Genomic DNA, 19,265 nt, shown 5'->3' with positions numbered 1-19,265 from the left:
GGTTTGAGTATAGTCAAATTTAATTAGGATATGAAAATACAATATATTAAAAATAAATGTGCTCACTTAATTGAATTAGGGGCAATGGAACCCAGCTTTTGTACAAAGACTACAATAAAATATGTCTGAAACAAATCTAATAAAAAAGGTGTCCCCTTTCATCATTACTTGAAAAAAAAATTTTATAATAATGATAAAGCATACTCCTATCTCACTAAAACCAGAGCTGTCATAAAGTCAATTAATTAATATTATGATCTATCAGTATGAGTCAATAATGTGCCCTATGCCCCTGTCAACATCAAAAATCAAAAATAAATTAAAAGATAAACAAGAGCAACAATAAATTAATTACAGTTACAATAAATTGTATTTGACATGAGATTTTTTTTTTAATCCAGCTATGCAAATTAACAAAACACCAAAATATGATATATTTACAGTTGTGTTTGGAAGTAGATAGGGAAATCCCTGAACATTCCTCAAACATGTGGCGTTTCCTAGTTTACACTACATACAATGCTATGACTATTCAACAATAAAAAGCTTATCATTATCTCTGATCAAATCAATAGATTCTAGTTCTGCTCCTCCTTCATCAGTCACCATCGCATCTTTTGCATCGAACCCAAATCTTTCACCTACATATCAAACAAGACATATTATCTCTGATACCTCATTTTAAATTGTTATTCCATTCGGTCTTAAAAGTAGGAGTTGGATAATTAAGTTACATAAATTGAGAAAGTTAATTAAATTAGTTATTTATGACAATATGTGCAAGTTTTTCTAAAATACTTCCTTTAATAATTGGTATTGAAAACTATTAGTTATTTATGACAATATGTGCAAGTTTTCCTAAAATACTTCCTTTAATAATTGGTATTGAAAACTACCATCACTGATGAAAATCCCAGTCAATAAAATTGTTTGGAAAAAGAATTATAAATTTGTGAAACAATGTGAATTGAAGTCTTTCATTTAAAATCAAAGCAAACCCCTCTTGGGATGGAAAGTAATAATTTAAGGAGTCTTTTTTTACCTGCAATGCTCTTAAGCTCCTCTATTGACTGAGGGAACTTTATCATCTTGCCAGGTTCAATGCAACCTTGTTGTCTTCTCAATATAGGATTGCCTCTAAATATGCTAACTCTTGAAGGGATTTGCCTATTGTTATTATTATATGTTCCCAAAATATTGTCTTGCCCTCCTTCATGTTTATCATTGAGAGCAGAAACAACATCTGAGCCATTCATGAAAAGCAATTGAATCATTTCCAAATGATTCTCTTGCAAGGCAACTTGCATTGGCGTTGAACCATGGTGATCTTTGGACTCTATGTTCAAGCCTTGTTTTAAAAGCTCACTCATCACTGTTAGGTCATTTCTCTTTGCTGCTTTACAAAGAAGATCACCTGCTGTGTGTGGATCCGAGAGCACAGCAAGCTGGTACAGGATTCTGAATATTGAGTGACGCTTTGAAGCTATGGCGTCCCACAATGCAGTGTTGCCATTTATGTCTGCCAAAATTTACAAGAGGAATAAAGCACTTCATCAGTGCCAAGTTGATGAGCATCTAAGTGGGATGGATAATCCTGTCCCAAAAACTAGTTGTTGAGGTGAAGAACAAATACACTTAAATATCCCATTAAATCCATACTATTCAAAGCGGGATTTAGCATCCCATGCTACTAAGTCTCCATCACAGGTGTATATATTGAAGAACATGCGAAGGGAATTAGATATAAAGGGTATAAGAGTATAGTATACCTTTTGCATGTATATTGCATGCATGGTTAAGTAACACTTTTACACACTCTTCGTGTCCATTTAATGCTGCTATGTGCTGGATATACATATCACAATAATGAAATTATTAGATGTAGATTGAAAAAACATCATGCTGTGATTGTTAGAATGATTGTTTTACTATATCCATTAACTCTTATTAGCTAGATATACTAAGCAGCAAGATCAATTTTAAACTGCATGAATGTGTGTGTGTGTGTGTTCTGTTTTAAACTTGTGAATATCAAACATGAAGATACCAATGGGGTTCTGCCTTTGGAGTCTGTAACACCAGAATCCAAGCCAGCCTTCAAAAGCTCTTCAAGAAAAGCAGCATTGCCAGTTGAGGCCACATGTAACAAGTTCACAGCCGTATTCGGATCCTCTTCTCTGCTCAAATCAATCAGCAATTCTCTAGAACTTATATCGTGTAGCTTCTTCAAATGCTGCATTTAGATCACTTTTAACTCACTTATACATTAATTTAAGCAATATATAGTAATATTCTTCGGCAAAAAGGGAATGCATCTGTCTAATAGGAGTCAAATTAGTTATTACCCGAAGGAAATTTTCCAGTATTTTTCTATTGTCTTCTTTTCTAGTCTGCATTGTCTCTGTAAAATCACTGGTTTTGAGCCTCAGGAGCTGTGTGAGAGTCCTGGTTCTGTAAGTAAAGCTCTGAGGCTTCCAACAAAGTGCCCCAACTTCTCCAAACATGTCCCATCTTTGTAAAATCCCTATAATATTCTCTTTGTTCATTACATAATCAATGATCCCCACTTCTCCAGACACGATTATGTAAACATCCTCTGCTGATTCACCTTGCATGATCACATCTTCTTTTGGAGGTATATACTCAGCCTTCATTTTTGCAGCCTGCACATTCATTTCTTTCTATATCATGGGTTTTCACTTGATACTTCATGATCTTCTTAAATGAACTAGTCTTTGATAGATGTTGTATCAGAGCTTCCATGACGAAACAGCTTTAAAAGGTTAAATTTTAAAGATCTTTTGTTAATAAGCAAAGAAATAAGGTGTGGTTTGATACTCCTCTGGTCTTAGATATAAGAACTAGACAAGGGGTTTACTATGATCCTAAATATAAGTCCCCAATCCACTATGTCTTTCAAATTTATAATTGTTTCCCCAAAGCATCCTTGTTAATTGCATATATTAAGGGTAGTTCCAATGCTTAAACAGGATCTTTTAGGAAAACTAACATACATTTATTACAAATAACTAACTTTTATCTAACTCTTATATTAAAGATAGTGGGTAGTATATACCAACTTACCAAGGACAACAAGATGTCTCTTGAGACACCTTGGAAAAGATAAACTTTTTCTGCAGCTGGAAGGAACAAGTGTTGACAAATGCTTTTGCGTATTGATTTTGGCAGTTGTTCCATAAGCTGATGATGGTTCATACTCTCTGCCTTGTATCTTAAAAACATATAAGAAATGATTTGCTCTTTCAGCCTCGCAGATACTCCATTTCTGCGCGCAAAATTTGATGCTTCTTCAATGTTGTTTCTCTGCATCAAATGCACAGGTAAGATATCAAAAATGTCATTTTATGCGGTGACATACTTTTATCTTAGCTTCAAATCTAATGCACTCCCTCCCTTCATCTGTGTAGGACACAGGTAACTAATTTATGTAAATAAAGAAAATTATTCAAGTTAATTATTTGTGAAAAATATTCTTTAATTAATATGTGCAATGAATAGAGATAATTAGCAAACAAAAATGCTCTCTCCTATCCCTAATATAGTAGCTAATTGGGGGAAGTTGGATTTAGTCTTAGATAGATGACCTCAATCCATTTTGTCTTTTATATTTATCATTTCTTTCCAAACTAGTTATACGTACAAACAAATATATAGTTTATAATGTTATTTAGAACTATTTTCTTAATTTACTCAAATCAGTTAAATAGCTATTATATTAAAGATCAGAAGGAGTATAAATTTGTGAAACAAGGTAAACTAAGATCTTAGATATATGATCAAAATAAACTCCTCAGTTAGCTTTTACATTTAGAAACAGAAGGAGTAGGATCCGAGTAAGGAATGATGCTTACGAATTCCATGGTACGACCGGTTCCTTGGACCACAAGATTGGTCATGTTGCCAATCAAGTAAGCAGTGAGGCCAAGATTGAAGAGCATATAGCAGATGGTGAAGGCCATCTCTATGGGATTCACAGCATGGAAGTCACCATAGCCTACAGTAGTCATGGTGGTGAGGGACCAGTACATGGCTGATATGTATCTTCTCCAAATGCTTGTCTCTTTGAAATTGGGATTTACTGTTCCAATCCATGTCCTCCCTAAATTTGAATGCACGTCTGCTAGTAGGTAGTACAGACACCCACCACAGTGTGCTATAAAATATGTTACCTGCACTCAAAAATCCAAAAATTAAATCTTACTGATGATAAAACTAAAACTAACATTTAAAAATATAAAGTTTGATTTGTTTTGTGTGTTATTGGAGTAAGGAGAGGAAATAAAAATCACATTAGAAATTGTTCAATAGGAATATTAAAGGAGGAAAGTAACATACACAAAGAAGTCTAAGGCATCTGATAAAAAAATAGTTGAACCTGATGTCTTTCTCAAGCCTGGACAATATAAAATCATAGTCAATAAACATAAATTACTCCCCCTTGCCCTAAATATAAGAGCTAGTTGAGGGATTTGCTTTGATCCAAAATATAATACATCAATCCATTTGTCTCTCAAATTTATAATTTCCCCCCTAATTATCCTCATTGATTGGACATACTCAAGGGGGTTTTTATCAATATGATAGTTTCGATGTAAATAATTAAATGAGATGTTTTAAGAAAATCAACAAATATTTTCTTTTCTGTCTTTCTTTTTTGTTTTGAATTAAAGGAGCAAGCACGAATGGCCTAAGGTAACAAACAAGATCAAACCCGCAACCTCTTACTTGCAAAAGAAGCTTACACATGCCACTAAACTATAAGGCTATTGGCCAACACATTTTTTTTTTATAAATAACTAACTTAACTAACTTTTTTAGTATATATAAATTAATTATCTAATTGTTGTACCCCAGAGAGTATTATTAGTGTATAATAAGAGGACCTGGTGAAGTATTGCTTGACTCGTCGAAGCCTCCAGAGTCTAAGGACACCCAAAAGGAAGAAAGGAAGAGCCACTTTGCGTTTGCCTGTGATCAAATAACCCAATGCCTCATATGGTATGGTTGATGCCACGTCCATTATGAACCATGTTGATAAGTACCTATCATCATCATCATCACCACATCATTTTTTGATATTAACAACATATTTGAAATTTTTATTATTATTTTACTTTTTTTTTTGGGTATTAAAATACCAGACATCCGAAAGGTTACATTGATCATACCTAATATCTTGAATTGAATGGAATGATTGGGATATTAATTCTGCATAAAATTATTAAAATTTTTGACATTCATTAATCTTATCAGAAAATGGTGCAAATTTTTAGGTGTCGGTGGGATGATAAATCATGGGCCCATTCCTTAAATTCTTTAGGCCCATTTGTGACTTTTCAAAACCAAATCATGGGCCCATCCGCTTGGTGACGTGCGGGTCCCCTTTTTTTAAATTCTTTTTTTATATATAATTTTTTAAAATTCCCTAATATATTTTAAAAAATCAATAAATAATAACAAATTTAATTTAATGGAACAAGATTAATTGGATCGGGCATATTTTGACTTAAAGAGAAGTACTTCCTGCTGTTTTAAACATAATACTTATTTTGTAGTATAAATTATACTAAAAAATAAGTCTTATTTTTAGAAACTGAGGAGTATATAATAAAGACAATTACGGATATAATTAGAAAATGCATATATAGCTCATTATATGTATGCCTTTTCTACATAATTATTTCTCTTTTTCTTTCTATTTTATGATTTGGGGCAATTACAAACAAACACACTATACAAATAGATACACACACATACATACACACACATGCGCACATATGTGTATCAATATATTGAAAATTGGACTGATTAATGAACCAATCGAAATTGTGGTTTAATGGTCAATAACCCAACTATGATTAAATTGAGAACCTAATCACAATTAAAATATATAAAAATATCTATATATAATCTTTAAAAATAATATTTAAATGAAAAATATATTAATTTACAGGTAAATATAACATTTACGTTTACACTACATATTATCTCATAAAATAGAATTATTAAAATACAAATATAATGAACTATTTTTTTTAACTTGAAATAATATTATTTCAAGTTGAACAAGGAAATAACACTTTTGACCAATTCAAAACCTTTGACCAAAATAATTATGAGACTAATTTATTGATTCCTGACCGACATAAATTGAGATGTGACATAATTCCTTCCATTAGGCAGGCTTTGGTGCCATTGGGAATTTGGGATGTGACTTTTTTCTTTTCTTTTTTTTTTTAGATGTAATTTAAAATGTTACCAACCTTGTGGGCTTGTGTTTGGGCAGAAAAATTAACTAACAAACCTGTGGGCAATTTTTTTGGGGTCTCGAACAAGGAGCTGGGTAGAACGATCAATGTAAGCAAGGAAGAAAGTGAGAACAATGTCAACTGCAAAGAAGAGATCAACCACATTATCCACAATGAACAATTTGTGCTTTGGAGATGACATCAGAAACCCTATTTCAAAGGGATACACCCATGCTGAGTATGCCACCAGCACCACCATTAAACTCTCCCAACACCTGCACATCCACCATTTTCCCTCTTTCAGCAGGCAGGGCTTTTACACCATGATGTAAAAAGTATAACCAATGACATTTTTGTAAATAAAATGCGATATTGCTGACTTTCTAGTCAATAATTAATATAAATACTACATTCGATTTTTAATATAAGAGCTTGTTTGATTTTTATTTTGATCCTATATACTACCCTCGATCTCTAATATAAGAGCTCGTTTGACTTTTATTTTGGTCCTCAATATAAGACTCTAATCCAATTCATCTGTCATATTTATCTCTTTTTTTTGTAAGATAGTTCTTATAACAATTGTAGTTTTAGTCAATACACTTGATTAGTAAGGATATTTTAGAAAAGATAACACATATTTATTACAAATGCGATATTGTTGACTTTCTAGTCAATAATTAATATAAATACTACATTCGATTTTTAATATAAGAGCTTGTTTGATTTTTATTTTGATCTTATATACTACCCTCGGTCTCTAATATAAGAGCTCGTTTGACTTTTATTTTGGTCCTCAATATAAGACTCTAATCCAATTCATCTATCATATTTATCTCTTTTTTTTGTAAGATAGTTCTTATAACAATAGTAGTTTTAGTCAATACACTTGATTAGTAAGGATATTTTAGAAAAGATAACACATATTTATTACAAATGCGATATTGTTGACTTTCTAGTCAATAATTAATATAAATACTACATTCGATTTTTAATATAAGAGCTTGTTTGATTTTTATTTTGATCCTATATACTACCCTCGGTCTCTAATATAAGAGTTCGTTTGACTTTTATTTTAGTTCTCAATATAAGACTCTAATCCAATTCATCTATCATATTTATCTCTTTTTTTTGTAAGATAGTTCTTATAACAATAGTAGTTTTAGTCAATACACTTGATTAGTAAGGATATTTTAAAAAAGATAACACATATTTATTACAAATAACAAACTTAACTAATTTTTTTAATCTATTCAAATAGTCAACAAGCTCTTATATTAAAAATTAAAGGTACTACAAGACTCCAGTCTATGTTATCTTTCATATTTATCATTTTTTTTAAAGTAGTCCTTGTAATATTGATAATTTAGCAAAAATATTTTATAAAAGACAATGCCTATTTATTACAAATAACTAACTTAACTAATTTTTCTAAGCTATTCAATTTATTCAGCTAATTCTTATATTAGACATGAGAGTTGTTTTTACACCAATTAAGTCAACAATTAATGTAAATAGTTGTTTCCACACTGATGGTATCCACATGGGTTGGAGAGAAGATGTAAAATGACCTTTTTAACCCAGAAAAAAGCGTGTTTGGACTTGGGTTTACTTTCTTTGACCAAAATTTACTCTCTTTGCCTTTCCAAATAAAAAATTGTTAGATTTGTTAGATTCCTCGGTATACTGCAAAATCTAAACATATTATAATATCCAACGCAACGTGGATATCGTGTCACTTAAAGTTATATTACATTATGGGGGTGTTTGACAAAACCAAAATCTAGGTTTCAGAATCACTTTTCCGCAAAACGAGGTAACCTCCTCCACATATTTACTTCGTAATCCGTAAAAGCACTTCTGAAACTATGATTTGGTTTCTATCCAAACACCCCCTATATGAAGAGAAAATTCTCTTCACATTGAAGATATAAGAGTTCTGGGGCCCACAAATTTCTCTCTCTCTCTGTGAATTCGAGATGTAAGCAAAATTAGAATTTTCAATTATTTGAAAGGCCTTGTTTAAGTTTTTATTCTTTTCTAAAGATCTCTTTAAACAAGATTAGCCAGTTATCCCACTGATCTTTTTGCTCATTCCAAAACATTCTTAAAGAGCATAAGATCCTATATTAAAACAAATTGATGACAACTACCAGTTATATATCTTTCAGATATCAAAACTGGATCTAGAAATTAACTTCGAACTCCACGCACTAAATAAAATTAGAATTCTGCAGATCTAGTGAGCTGGGTTTTACCTGTATCTTCTATCCATTGGAGATATGATCCATCCTTTTGAGTTAGTTGGATTCTGATTATAACTTGAAGCACCCAATGGAGGAAGGATCACTTTTGAAACATTCTGCAGATTGAAAGTTGGAGATTCATAATCTTCTTCAAGATGAGGCTGTTCTTCCAACTCCTTCTGCTGTTTCTGCTCATTCTGATTCAAGCTGGAAGCTACCTGATGATGATTGTGTGAGCCTGAATCCTCCTTCTCCATACTATTTAATTTCTGGGAAAGGATTTCAGAATGAAAATATGAGTACCCAAGAAAGAAAGAGCAAGAAAATGGGAGAAAATTGGTCCTCAGAGAGTGGAAGAAAAACTTGTATGCTCTTAGGGTAAAGGAAGGTGCTGGGACTCTTCCCTGTCCTGTTGAGTGATGTGACACTGGCAAATGAGGTGGGAGACAGAAAAATAGTTAACACCTTAATTCGATTGATTTTTTTTATTTTTTATTTATTTATGGTTAATAATTAAACGCCTATGATTGATTCATGCTACTATTTGAGATGAGATGCTCAATCTCTACTTTCTAGCTCAAAAAGGAGGAGACAGTGGATGAAGATTTTCAATAATTTTAAATGATATAGTTACAATGTTCATATTTATACTGTGTTGATTTTTATTAAAAGAAAGTGTGAAAATGAATGACATGAGAATAAAATAAATTTTAATGCAATAAAATATTATGTTTGTCATGTCTCTGGGATTGATATTAAATTTTAATTTTATATCCAGCTTAATGACGACCATAAGGAATGGGCCAACATGACCTGATATTTTTTTAATATAATAATAGTTTTTTTATTTCAATATAAAAGTGTTAAAATGCAATGAAATATTTTAAATTCTTAATATGGATAGGATGTCATAAATTCCAATCCCATTTCTTTAAATATTTCACCTACAAATGTCAAATTCCAAGTCTCGATTTGATTAATCATATTATTAATTTTGCTAATATTTTTATTATACTATTCATTTTAGTATATCATTTGTTTAAAATATCATATGTGCATCACTTGAAAACAATAACTTTTCCTCATACAGAATTCTAAAAAAATTTAATATTATGTCATGAATTAAATTATTTTTAATAATTGTTTAATAGTAATTTTGAAAATTTAAATAATTTTATATAATTCGTATCCTTTTTAGTAATTATGCATTAAAAAATAATGAAAAAACTAATCCGTCAATCTTTATAATTTTATTAAATTTTGAACTAGGTCCCTACTTTTTTTTTCTTTCCTTTTTATTCACTTCTTATTGTATGCTCCGTTACCTATGCAAGTCCTTCCATCTATGGAATACTCCTCTGATTCTAAATATAATACCCAACTTGTAGTGTAATTTACACTATAAAATGAGTTCTATATTTAGGACTCCTCGACCAGAGGAGTATGAATTTTTCGTTAGTGGGGTGATGTGGCTGTCTTCCTAAGTACAAACATTGAAAAGGAACTGGGCATGCAATAGGAGAGAGAGTCATTGGAAAATAAAAAGGCACAAACACTGAAAAGGAACTGGATGTTTGGATGGAATTAAAATCATAATTTTAAAAATCTTTTTATGAAATATGTGAAAGAATTTATCTCGATTTATAAAAAAATACTCTTAAAAAATACTTTTTCTCCAAACACCTCCTTTCACCCATCTTCATCTTCAGTTCTTCTCCTTTATGGCTTCTTCGCCACTTTCACCATTACTGCTCCTTCACACTCTGAGCTACTCATGGCAAGTTCTAGAGAAAGAAACTTCATCTCAATATCAACACCATTGGCCACGTCGACCATGTTAAATATTACTCCTCCGGTTCTTAATATAGGACCCAATTATTGAGTTAGTTTTAGTCTTAAATATAAGACCCATTTATCATATTTATCAATTTTTTCTAAATTAACCCTATGGATACTCCCTCAACCATAATCAAGTGGAAGATGAAGATGGGATATTAAGGAAGATAATTATGGTATTTTAGGAAAAACGTGTCACATTTCTTATAATTAACTAACTTACCTAACTTTCTTAATCTAATCAAATTAGTTAAATGGGTCTTATATTAAGAAAGGAGGATAATTTTGTCTTCTCTGGTCCGTACAAATCAGTCCCCAGCCTTCAAAAGCAAAGCCATAATTGAAGTGAAATTTCGATCAGACAATAAAAAAGAGAATGAGTTTATAATCTTTTTTTACTTGACCCATTTTATTTGATACACATAATAAATCATTTAGAATGGTAAGATGGCCACATCACCTCCACTAACAGCAAATTAATGTTTCATAAACGGAAGGGCTTTAACAGAAACCATAGCATACAATAAGGAGTGAATAATATATATATATATATATATATATATAACGACCTGATTCAAAATTTGATAAAAAAATATAAGGACCAGCATATTAGTTTTCTAAAAAATAATTATATCCATATTTATACTGCGTTGATATCCAGCTTAATGACGACCACAAGAAATAGGCCAACATGACCTATTTTTTAATATGATAATATGCGATTTTTTTTATTCCAACTTATAAGTTTTAAAATGCACTAAAATATTTTAATATAGACAAAACTCATTTCTTGAAATATTTCATTATTTGGTTAATGTTTTGAAAGAATTCAAATGTCGAATTCCTAGTCTTGATTTGATTAATTATATTATTAATTTTGCTAATATTTTATTATACTATTTATTTTAGTATATCTTTGTTTAAAATAATAACTTTTCCTCATGCAAAATTCTAAAAAATTTTAATATTATGTCATGAATTAACTTAATTTTAATAATTACTGAAATTAAATAATGAGTATGAAAATTTGAATGATTTTATATAATTCATACACATTTTAGTAATTATACATCAAAAAATAATTCTGATAAATGACATCCAAATCCCAAACACATTTAAATTTTTTAAGAAGTTTTTAGAAGAAAATTTTCAAACAGAAACTACAATTAATCATAATCACTTGAAATCAAAATGACGTTAAAAAAATGTGGATTATTCAGAAGCATATTTGCCCAACTTCAATTCAATGGGTCGAAAATTTAATGCTCTCACTAATCATATCTGGAATTCGGCTTGACTGTCGGTTGCCAAAACCTTATGGGTTTGCTTTTTCCCCATTCATGAATTCTTTTTCTTTTTTGGGCAACAACCCATTCATTTATGATATAATCAATTAATATAAGACCAAAAGCAAATCCTTTCATCATTATTACACCATTACTATTTAATTTTTATTCATTCAAATAAAAAATTTTAGATGTAACAAATTCAATTTTTTTTTTTAAAAAATATCTTTATTGGAAATTTCTGAATACATATACGTTATATTCTTAATCGTGCATTATTTACAAGTTTATTACTCCTCCGGTCCTAAATATAAGACTCTTATACAAGTGTGTATAAGGGCCTTATATTTAGGACCGGAGGAATATATAAAGATGTTGATATTAATTATAATATATTATATGCCAAAAAAATTATAACATACTCCTCCAGTCCTTAATATAGGACCCAATTGTTGAGTTGGTTTTGGTCCTAAATATAAGACCCATTTATCATATTTATCAATTTTCTCTAAATTACCCCTATGGATACTCCATCAACTATAATCAAGTAGAAGATGAAGAGGGGTATTAAGAAAAATGATTATGGTATTTTAGGAAAAACTTGTCACATTTCTTATAATTAACTAACTTACCTAATTTCCTTAATCTAATCAAATAAGTTAAATGGGCCTTATATTAAGGATCGGAGGAGTACTAAATACATATCCTTTTAACAGTCACTGATTAGCGTCATAGGTTAGGAGTTAGGATCACAAGTCCTCTGAAATTTGGGCTTGTGTATGTCTACGAGCCCAACTTCACTGTATGGCTTGTCACTCTCGAGCCCAAATCCCCTGTAGCGCAGTTTTAAGTTTGGAGTTTATACAGAACTTCTTTAGTAATATACGTGTAACAATGTTAGAGAGTCTTATTTCACTAGGTAGGATTACTTATACAAATTAGATGATGTCATTATACTCTATCAAACCAAAAAAAAATTATACAATGATGTCATTTGGACAATTTACTCCCCTACCCTATGGCATGGGACCCACAAACGCATCATACACATACGCCCCCATTTCGACTCCCTCCAGTATGAAAGGAGGTGGGGGGTGCCATTTCAGCTATAAGTTCGTGATTAAAAAAAAAAATAGTTAAGTTAGTTATATATAATAAATATATGCTAGTTTTCTTAAAATACCCCTTTAATCATTTGTATTGGAAATTATCATTATTGATGAAAACCCTTTTAATATGGGTGATTAATTGAATTATTTAGGAAAAAAATTATAGAATTACAAGAGAAACAGGATTAGGATCTTATATATATATAAAAGATCAAACCAAACTCCTCAACTAATTCCTACATTTAGGATAGAAGAGTGATTAGCATCTAAGTAAACAATGATGCTTACAAATTCCATGATATGACCAGCTCCTTGGACAACAAGATTTGTCATGTTGCCTATGAAGCAAGCAGTGAGGCCAAGATTGAAGAGCATATAACAGATGGTGAAGGCCATCTCCATCTAGTCGAGAAATTTATTTTGATTTTAAATATAATATATTAATTTATTTTGTTTCTCAAATTTATAATTCCCCTTAATTATTCTTATTAATTGCATACAGGGGTCTTCATTAATGTGAATAGTTTTAGTGTAAGAAAATTCGCCAAACATTTCCTATAAATAACTAATTTCTTAGTATATATGAATCAGTGATTTAGCTTCTGAATCAAGGAAGTATTGAAGCATAATAAGAGGACTAGTGAAGTACTGCTTGACTCTTCTAAGCCTCCAAAGTCAAAGGATGCCCAAAAGGAAGATCCACTTTGAGTTTGCTTGCGAACAAATAACCAATACCTCATATGGTATGCTTGATGCCACATCCATTATGAACCATGTTGATAAGTACCTATCATCATCGCATCATTTTCATATTAAAATGTTTGGAATTTTTATTGCTATTTTACTATTTTATTTAATTTTTATGGGTCTTAAATACCAGACATCCTAACCGAAAGTTACTTTGATCATACCTAACATCTTGAATGTTTTTTTTTGGGTCAAATAACATCATGAATTGAATGAATGATTGCAATATTAATTCTACATTAAATTATTAAAATATTTTTGGCATTGATTTATCCCATGAGAAAATCGGGTAAATTTTTAGGTGTTGGTGTAATGATAAATCACGGGCCCATTCCTTAAATTCTTTGGGCCATTTTTTACTGTTCAGTATTGAACCTCTGATCTGTTTGATGGCGTGCGGGTCCCATTTTTCAAATTATATTATTTTATTTTGATTAAAAAATTCTGCTACTTGTAATGTGAAGCCCTCAGGCTTGCAGACATCTTGTTATTCCCTAATATAAAGTCAATAACTAATGACAAATTTAATAGAAAAAGATCAACTGGATCGGACGGTCTTAGAAGTAAGGAGTCAAGGCACAGATTGATTAAAAAAAAGGCATATATTGATTCAAAAATTATTCGTCTCTACAATATACTACTTCCGGTCCTTAATATAACACTTTATTTGACTTTTATTTTTGTCCTAAATATAAGACCCATTTCCACTTTATCTCTCATATTTATGCATTTTTTCCTAAAATAATCCTTTTAACAATGATAAGTCTAGATAACAAACTTGATTAGTAAGGATATTTTAGAAAAAAAAAACACCTATTCATTACAAAACTAACTTAATTAAGTTTTTTAATCTCTCCAAATTAGTTAATTGAGTCATATAATTAAGACCGGAAGTAGTGGTGTCCTTTTTCTGAATTAAATCACAGATTGATGATGACACTTAACTTTGGAAAAAAAACAAGAAAAAGATCTCATAGCTTTTTTTTCTCCCAGAAGAACCGGCAAGAAACACATACTCCTAATAGTCCAAATCATTCATTATCACAAAGAAGAACAGTAAGGTAAGTTTGTTGTCTTGTGATGATCATAAAAAGGATATTTGTATTATCATCCCATTCCCATCTCACTGGCATTTTAATTGCTTGAAGCAAAGAACAATTGAATTCCTGTGATAAAAAGTTAAAAACAGCAAACAATGATGTTAAACACATGGTGATTGATGTTATTTTCAGAAAATTGCATCCTAGCGCATGCTTATGCTTATTCAATGCAAGCTAGATTTAACCCCTTTGGCTTTTGAAGATTCCTTTGTTTATTATAAAGATAAAACATCAAAACCCACCTTTAGTTTTTTCTTAGAGGGTGTTTGGGTAATAACCCAATCCATGGTTTGGGGAAAAAATTACCCAAACACCATTAAAAAAAAAAAAACCAAAACCATGATTTTGGTAGAAAACAATTTTTTTGCTTTGGGGAAAAAAGGAGAGTGTGAGAGTTTATGGATATGTGCCTTGTTGTTTCTTTTTTTTTTTTTTGGCCCAAACAATATACACCCACATTATTCATCTCTTTCTTATTGTTTCAGACACAGTACGAGGGAGAGCCTAAGAGAATCATATATATATATATATATGTGTGTGTGTGTGTGTGTGTGTTGTGTGTTTATATTAATTACTATAATAAATAATAAATTGTTTTATGTGTGCTTATTTAGTTTTGTCAAAAAAATATCATGGTATTTTATATGTATAAACTTTAAAATAAAATAATATTTTCTATTGGTAAAAAATATTCATTTTTTACAAAAACATTTTTAATCTCATATTTTATAAATATATATACACATATTAATTATTTATTAATTATATTTTCTTATATGTTCTTAATTATGTTGGTAAAAAATATATATTATTAACAATTTTAGTCCTTTAAATTAAAATATATTATAAAATCTATATTTTATATAATTATCATATTAACTTATGCTTTTTTTTAGTAATTTGCACATATAAAAAGTGTTTCTGATAACAACTATCTAAATACTCTCACTTTAGCAGAATCATTTTTTCACAAAATTTATTCTCCAGAAGTCATTCTCCAAACCATGATTTGGTTTCATCCAAACACCCCTTTATTATTCTCCCAACAACTCAGACCTTTTGGGTTAGCTGATTGATTTATTTTTAGAATTTTCATCAATTAGTTGTGCGTTCTGAAAGCTACTATGCTAACAAAGGAGGCGTGTTTGCTGATATTAACACTTCATTTGTAAGAACAGTTACTAAACTGTCCTATTAATCAACAAGGGGATGCTCTTCTCCTCTGATAATAATGATCTAGTGGGCATAGATAGACGCAAAACCAAGTTCATGGAGTGGTTGGTTAAAGGTCGTTCCAGCTGCAGAGTAATTGTGTAACAGGAATGGGAGGACTGGGGAAGACAACCACTACAAAAAAAAAACAGAACTTTAGGCGACGACTTTTAGCGGCGACAACAAAAAGTCGTCGCTGAAAGTGGACATTCAGCGGCAACTTTTTTTGTCGCCGCTGAAAGTCTTAGTTTCAGCGGCGACTTTTGTGTCGCCACTAAAAGTTCACGCTGAAACTAAGACTTTCAGCGGTGACAAAAGTGTCGCCGCTGAAAGTGGACATTCAGCGGCGACTTTTTTTGTCGCCGCTAAAAGTTCGTTGCTGAAACTAAGACCTTCAGCGCGACAAAGTGTCGCCCTGAAAAGTGGACCTTCAGCGGTTACTTTTTTGTCGCCGCTGAAAGTGGACTTTTAGGGGCGACTTTTTTTGTCGCCGCGAAAAGTTCGCTGCTAAATCTAAGACTTTCAGCGGCGACAAAAGTGTCGCAGCTGAAAGTGGACTTTCAGCGGCGACTTTTTTTGTCACCGCTGAAAGTGTAATATAATAATATATATTTTATTTTACAATATTATAAACAAATTTAATCTGGCTCAGCGGCAAGAAGATTGGACATGAAAGGAGGCGGTCACGAGTTCGAACCTTGAAGAAACACATTTAAGGTGAAAATATTTGGACGATGACGTGGTGAGGAGGAGTGATGTGGCAATGACGTGGAGGTGGCTAGTGATGATGTGGTCGGAGTCGGTGATGATGTGGCCGCCGATGACGATGACGTGGCATCGGCGGTGATGACGTGGTGGCCGGTGACGATGACGTGGATTGGTAAAGCCAATTCTTCTTAGGCATTACTTTCAGTGGCGACAAAAAAGTCGCCGCTGAAAACACTTTCGGCGGGTGACATTCTTGTCGCCGCCAAAAGTGTCTTTTAGTGGTGACAAATGTCGCCGCCGAAACTTCTAAAAGTCGCCGTTGAAAGTATCTTTCAGCGGTGACTTTTTTTAGTCGCCACTGAAAGTTTTCAGCCACGACTGCTACGGTAACGACTTTTTAGCGACGACTTGTCGCCGCTGAAAACTTTCAGCGCGACTTTTTGTCGCCGCTGAAAGTCAAGTTTTTTGTAGTGAACCCTCGTGAAGAAAGTATATGATGACCCAGCCAGAAGTGAGAAGAAATTTCAAAACCTAAAACCTGTGTTTTGATTACTGTTTCTCAATCTTCTAGTACTGAGGAACTTCTTAAGGACGCAGTTGAACAACTTTTTTATGAAATAAGACAGCCAGTTCTAGAAGGCTTAGAAAGCATGAGCAGTCTTAAGTTGAAAGCGAATATCAAGAAATTGCGGAGAAGTGCACATATATGATCAACGCTAGTTTGTTGTCAAGCCTCTCGTTAAATGCATAGACTTCAAACCTTCGTCCCCCGTTCATATTCCTAGGCCACAGTTGATCTAAATTAAACCTTTTATTGTGAGAGTTTTGATCATTTAGGGCATAACGCTTGCTAACGAAAAAAGGGTGCAAATCGGGGGCGTAAGGTGGTGATGCTCCTCCATTTTTGGAGAGCTTTTGGAAGAATCTTTATGAAAATTGCTTTTTCTACGTATTAGATCCTTTTAAGCCATAAGATTTTATAATGAAGACCTTTCCCTCATTTTCTCAATACAATATAGTGTTATTTTTGAATGTAGATAACAAGTCATAAAATATAAAATTATCACTGAGATTTTAAATTTCATAAGAAAATATCAATATTAACATGTCAATCAATTATCACTACAAAAAAAAACATGGTTTAGCGCGACGGATTTAGCATTTAGCGACAGATTAGCGACTCTTAAAATTTTGTAATATCTGATTCATTTAAAAATGGGCCTGATATGATATTACAGGATCTGAATATACTTAATTAATGATTTTGAATAATATCTTGATTGAAATTAAATGGGAAGCATTATAATTAATGATATTTTAGTTGGAGGCTCAAATTAAAAAATTAATAATTAATTTCATATTTAAACAATATCTTAATTAAAATTTGAATATACTGAATTAAATGGGGAGTATTATAATAAGGGAGAATTCTAATTAAATCTAGTTGAAATATCAAAATCCAAATTAAGGCCTATACTTTTAACAAATTTCTATTTGGCCAACAAGTCTTATTGGGAATTTTTGAATGTTGTTAAAAGACTAAAATATCCATTTAAAGTAGCAAATTGGTAATTGATCCAATCAATTTATGACCTAAATTCTTTTTTCTTGAGATGTTGCTAGATGAACTATCGGCTTCATGTGTTCTTACCTTATATATTGTTAAAAGAATAAAATGTATAATTTTTTTAATAAATTTATACTAAGAAGTTCATATTACTTCATCCATCCATGAAATGTTAGAAATTTATTTAGATTTTTAATACAAACTCATATTAATTATTAGTAAAATTTTTAGTAATAAGATTATAAGATATAATATATGATGTGAACATCTATATAGCAGATATAACAAAGCACTTAAGAAACGAAAAATTTGATGCTGAAATATACTAATACATTAAGCTTCTAATTTTTCAACTATAAGAAAAAAAATTCCTTTGAAAGATTATTAATTTAATGGTGTTAGAATCAAATAATTAAAGGGTCTTATTCCCATTACCCAAAAAAGTCCCTGTTCCCATAAATTTTCTTATCAATATATCAATTTAGTATTAAATATCATATTATGCATTGTCAATTTTTTGCTCCTAGTATTTCCAAAAAAATTTATGTAAAACATTTGGTATAAATAAATACCATATAATGTCAAGTTTCATGGCTTAATTTTTTTTCAAAATAATATTATTTTAAATTATAAAAGGATATTTTTGTCTTTTACAATATTTAAAGATTTCTAATAAGGCTTATTGGCCTAATTAGAGATTTGTTAAAAGTGTGGACTTTATTTGGATTTGATGATTTTTACCGGATTTAATCAGGATTCTCCCTTATAATAAACGAGATTTTAATTAGAGGTTCAAATAAAAAAATTAATGATTAATTTCTGAGTTGAATAATATCTGATTGAAATTTGAATATATTGAATTAAATGGGAAGCATTATAATTGAATAGAATTTTAATTGAAGCTTAAACGAAAAAAAATTAATAACTAATTTTAGATTGAAATAATATCTCAATTGGATTTGAAGATATTGAATTAAATGAAAAGGTGGCAGTGGGATGTGAGAGAGTTTTGAAGGCAAGCAAAGAATCGAGCAGAAAATCAACAGCGGAGTATATCATAATTAGATCCTAATTTTGTCATTATATAATTCATTTTAGTATATCTTTTGTTTAAAATATTATATGTTCTTCACTTGAAAATAATAATTTTTCTTCATACAAAATTCTAAAAATTTTTAATATTAT

The 19,265-nt window shown here is 30.9% G+C and overlaps 1 protein-coding gene and 1 long non-coding RNA gene across 3 annotated transcripts; one reads left to right on the top strand and one right to left on the bottom strand.

The window, feature by feature from the left end:
- Window positions 1-319: 319 nt before the first annotated feature.
- Window positions 320-8,871, bottom strand: LOC114712903 (potassium channel AKT2/3). Of its 2 annotated transcripts, none has more exons than XM_028897462.1 (11): window positions 8,528-8,871; window positions 6,326-6,544; window positions 4,905-5,063; window positions 4,357-4,414; window positions 3,873-4,190; window positions 3,085-3,324; window positions 2,346-2,663; window positions 2,048-2,233; window positions 1,770-1,845; window positions 1,043-1,519; window positions 320-641 (listed from the first exon to the last, which is right to left on the bottom strand). In XM_028897462.1, exons 1-11 carry the CDS (start codon window positions 8,770-8,772, stop codon window positions 529-531), a joined length of 2,409 nt encoding a protein of 802 aa, XP_028753295.1. In that variant the 5' UTR covers window positions 8,773-8,871; the 3' UTR covers window positions 320-528. The 2 variants fall into 2 exon arrangements, with proteins under 2 accessions (XP_028753295.1, XP_028753296.1); XM_028897463.1 differs by having other exon boundaries at window positions 6,326-6,564; window positions 8,528-8,586.
- Window positions 1,772-19,097, top strand: LOC114712906 (uncharacterized). Its single transcript, XR_003737287.1, has 3 exons — window positions 1,772-1,842; window positions 17,172-17,177; window positions 19,084-19,097. It is a non-coding gene; the product is annotated as an uncharacterized LOC114712906 (long non-coding RNA).
- The last annotated feature ends 168 nt before the right edge of the window (window positions 19,098-19,265 follow it).

The sequence above is a fragment of the Neltuma alba genome, unplaced genomic scaffold (assembly GCF_004799145.2).
Source record: "Neltuma alba isolate B1F8T4 unplaced genomic scaffold, ASM479914v2 tig00011398_pilon, whole genome shotgun sequence".
NCBI lineage: Eukaryota > Viridiplantae > Streptophyta > Magnoliopsida > Fabales > Fabaceae > Neltuma > Neltuma alba.
This window is presented reverse-complemented; position numbering and strand designations above follow the sequence as displayed.

Excerpts from the sequence above, each read along its gene's own strand:
- LOC114712903 (XM_028897462.1), bottom strand. The coding sequence starts at position 8,772 with ATGGAGAAGGAGGATTCAGGCTCACACAATCATCATCAGGTAGCTTCC. Across the intron at positions 4,191-4,356 it reads GATGCCTTAGACTTCTTTGT|GTAACATATTTTATAGCACA; the intron begins GTATGTTACTTT and ends TTTTGAGTGCAG. Across the intron at positions 642-1,042 it reads GGAGCTTAAGAGCATTGCAG|GTGAAAGATTTGGGTTCGAT; the intron begins GTAAAAAAAGAC and ends TTTGATATGTAG.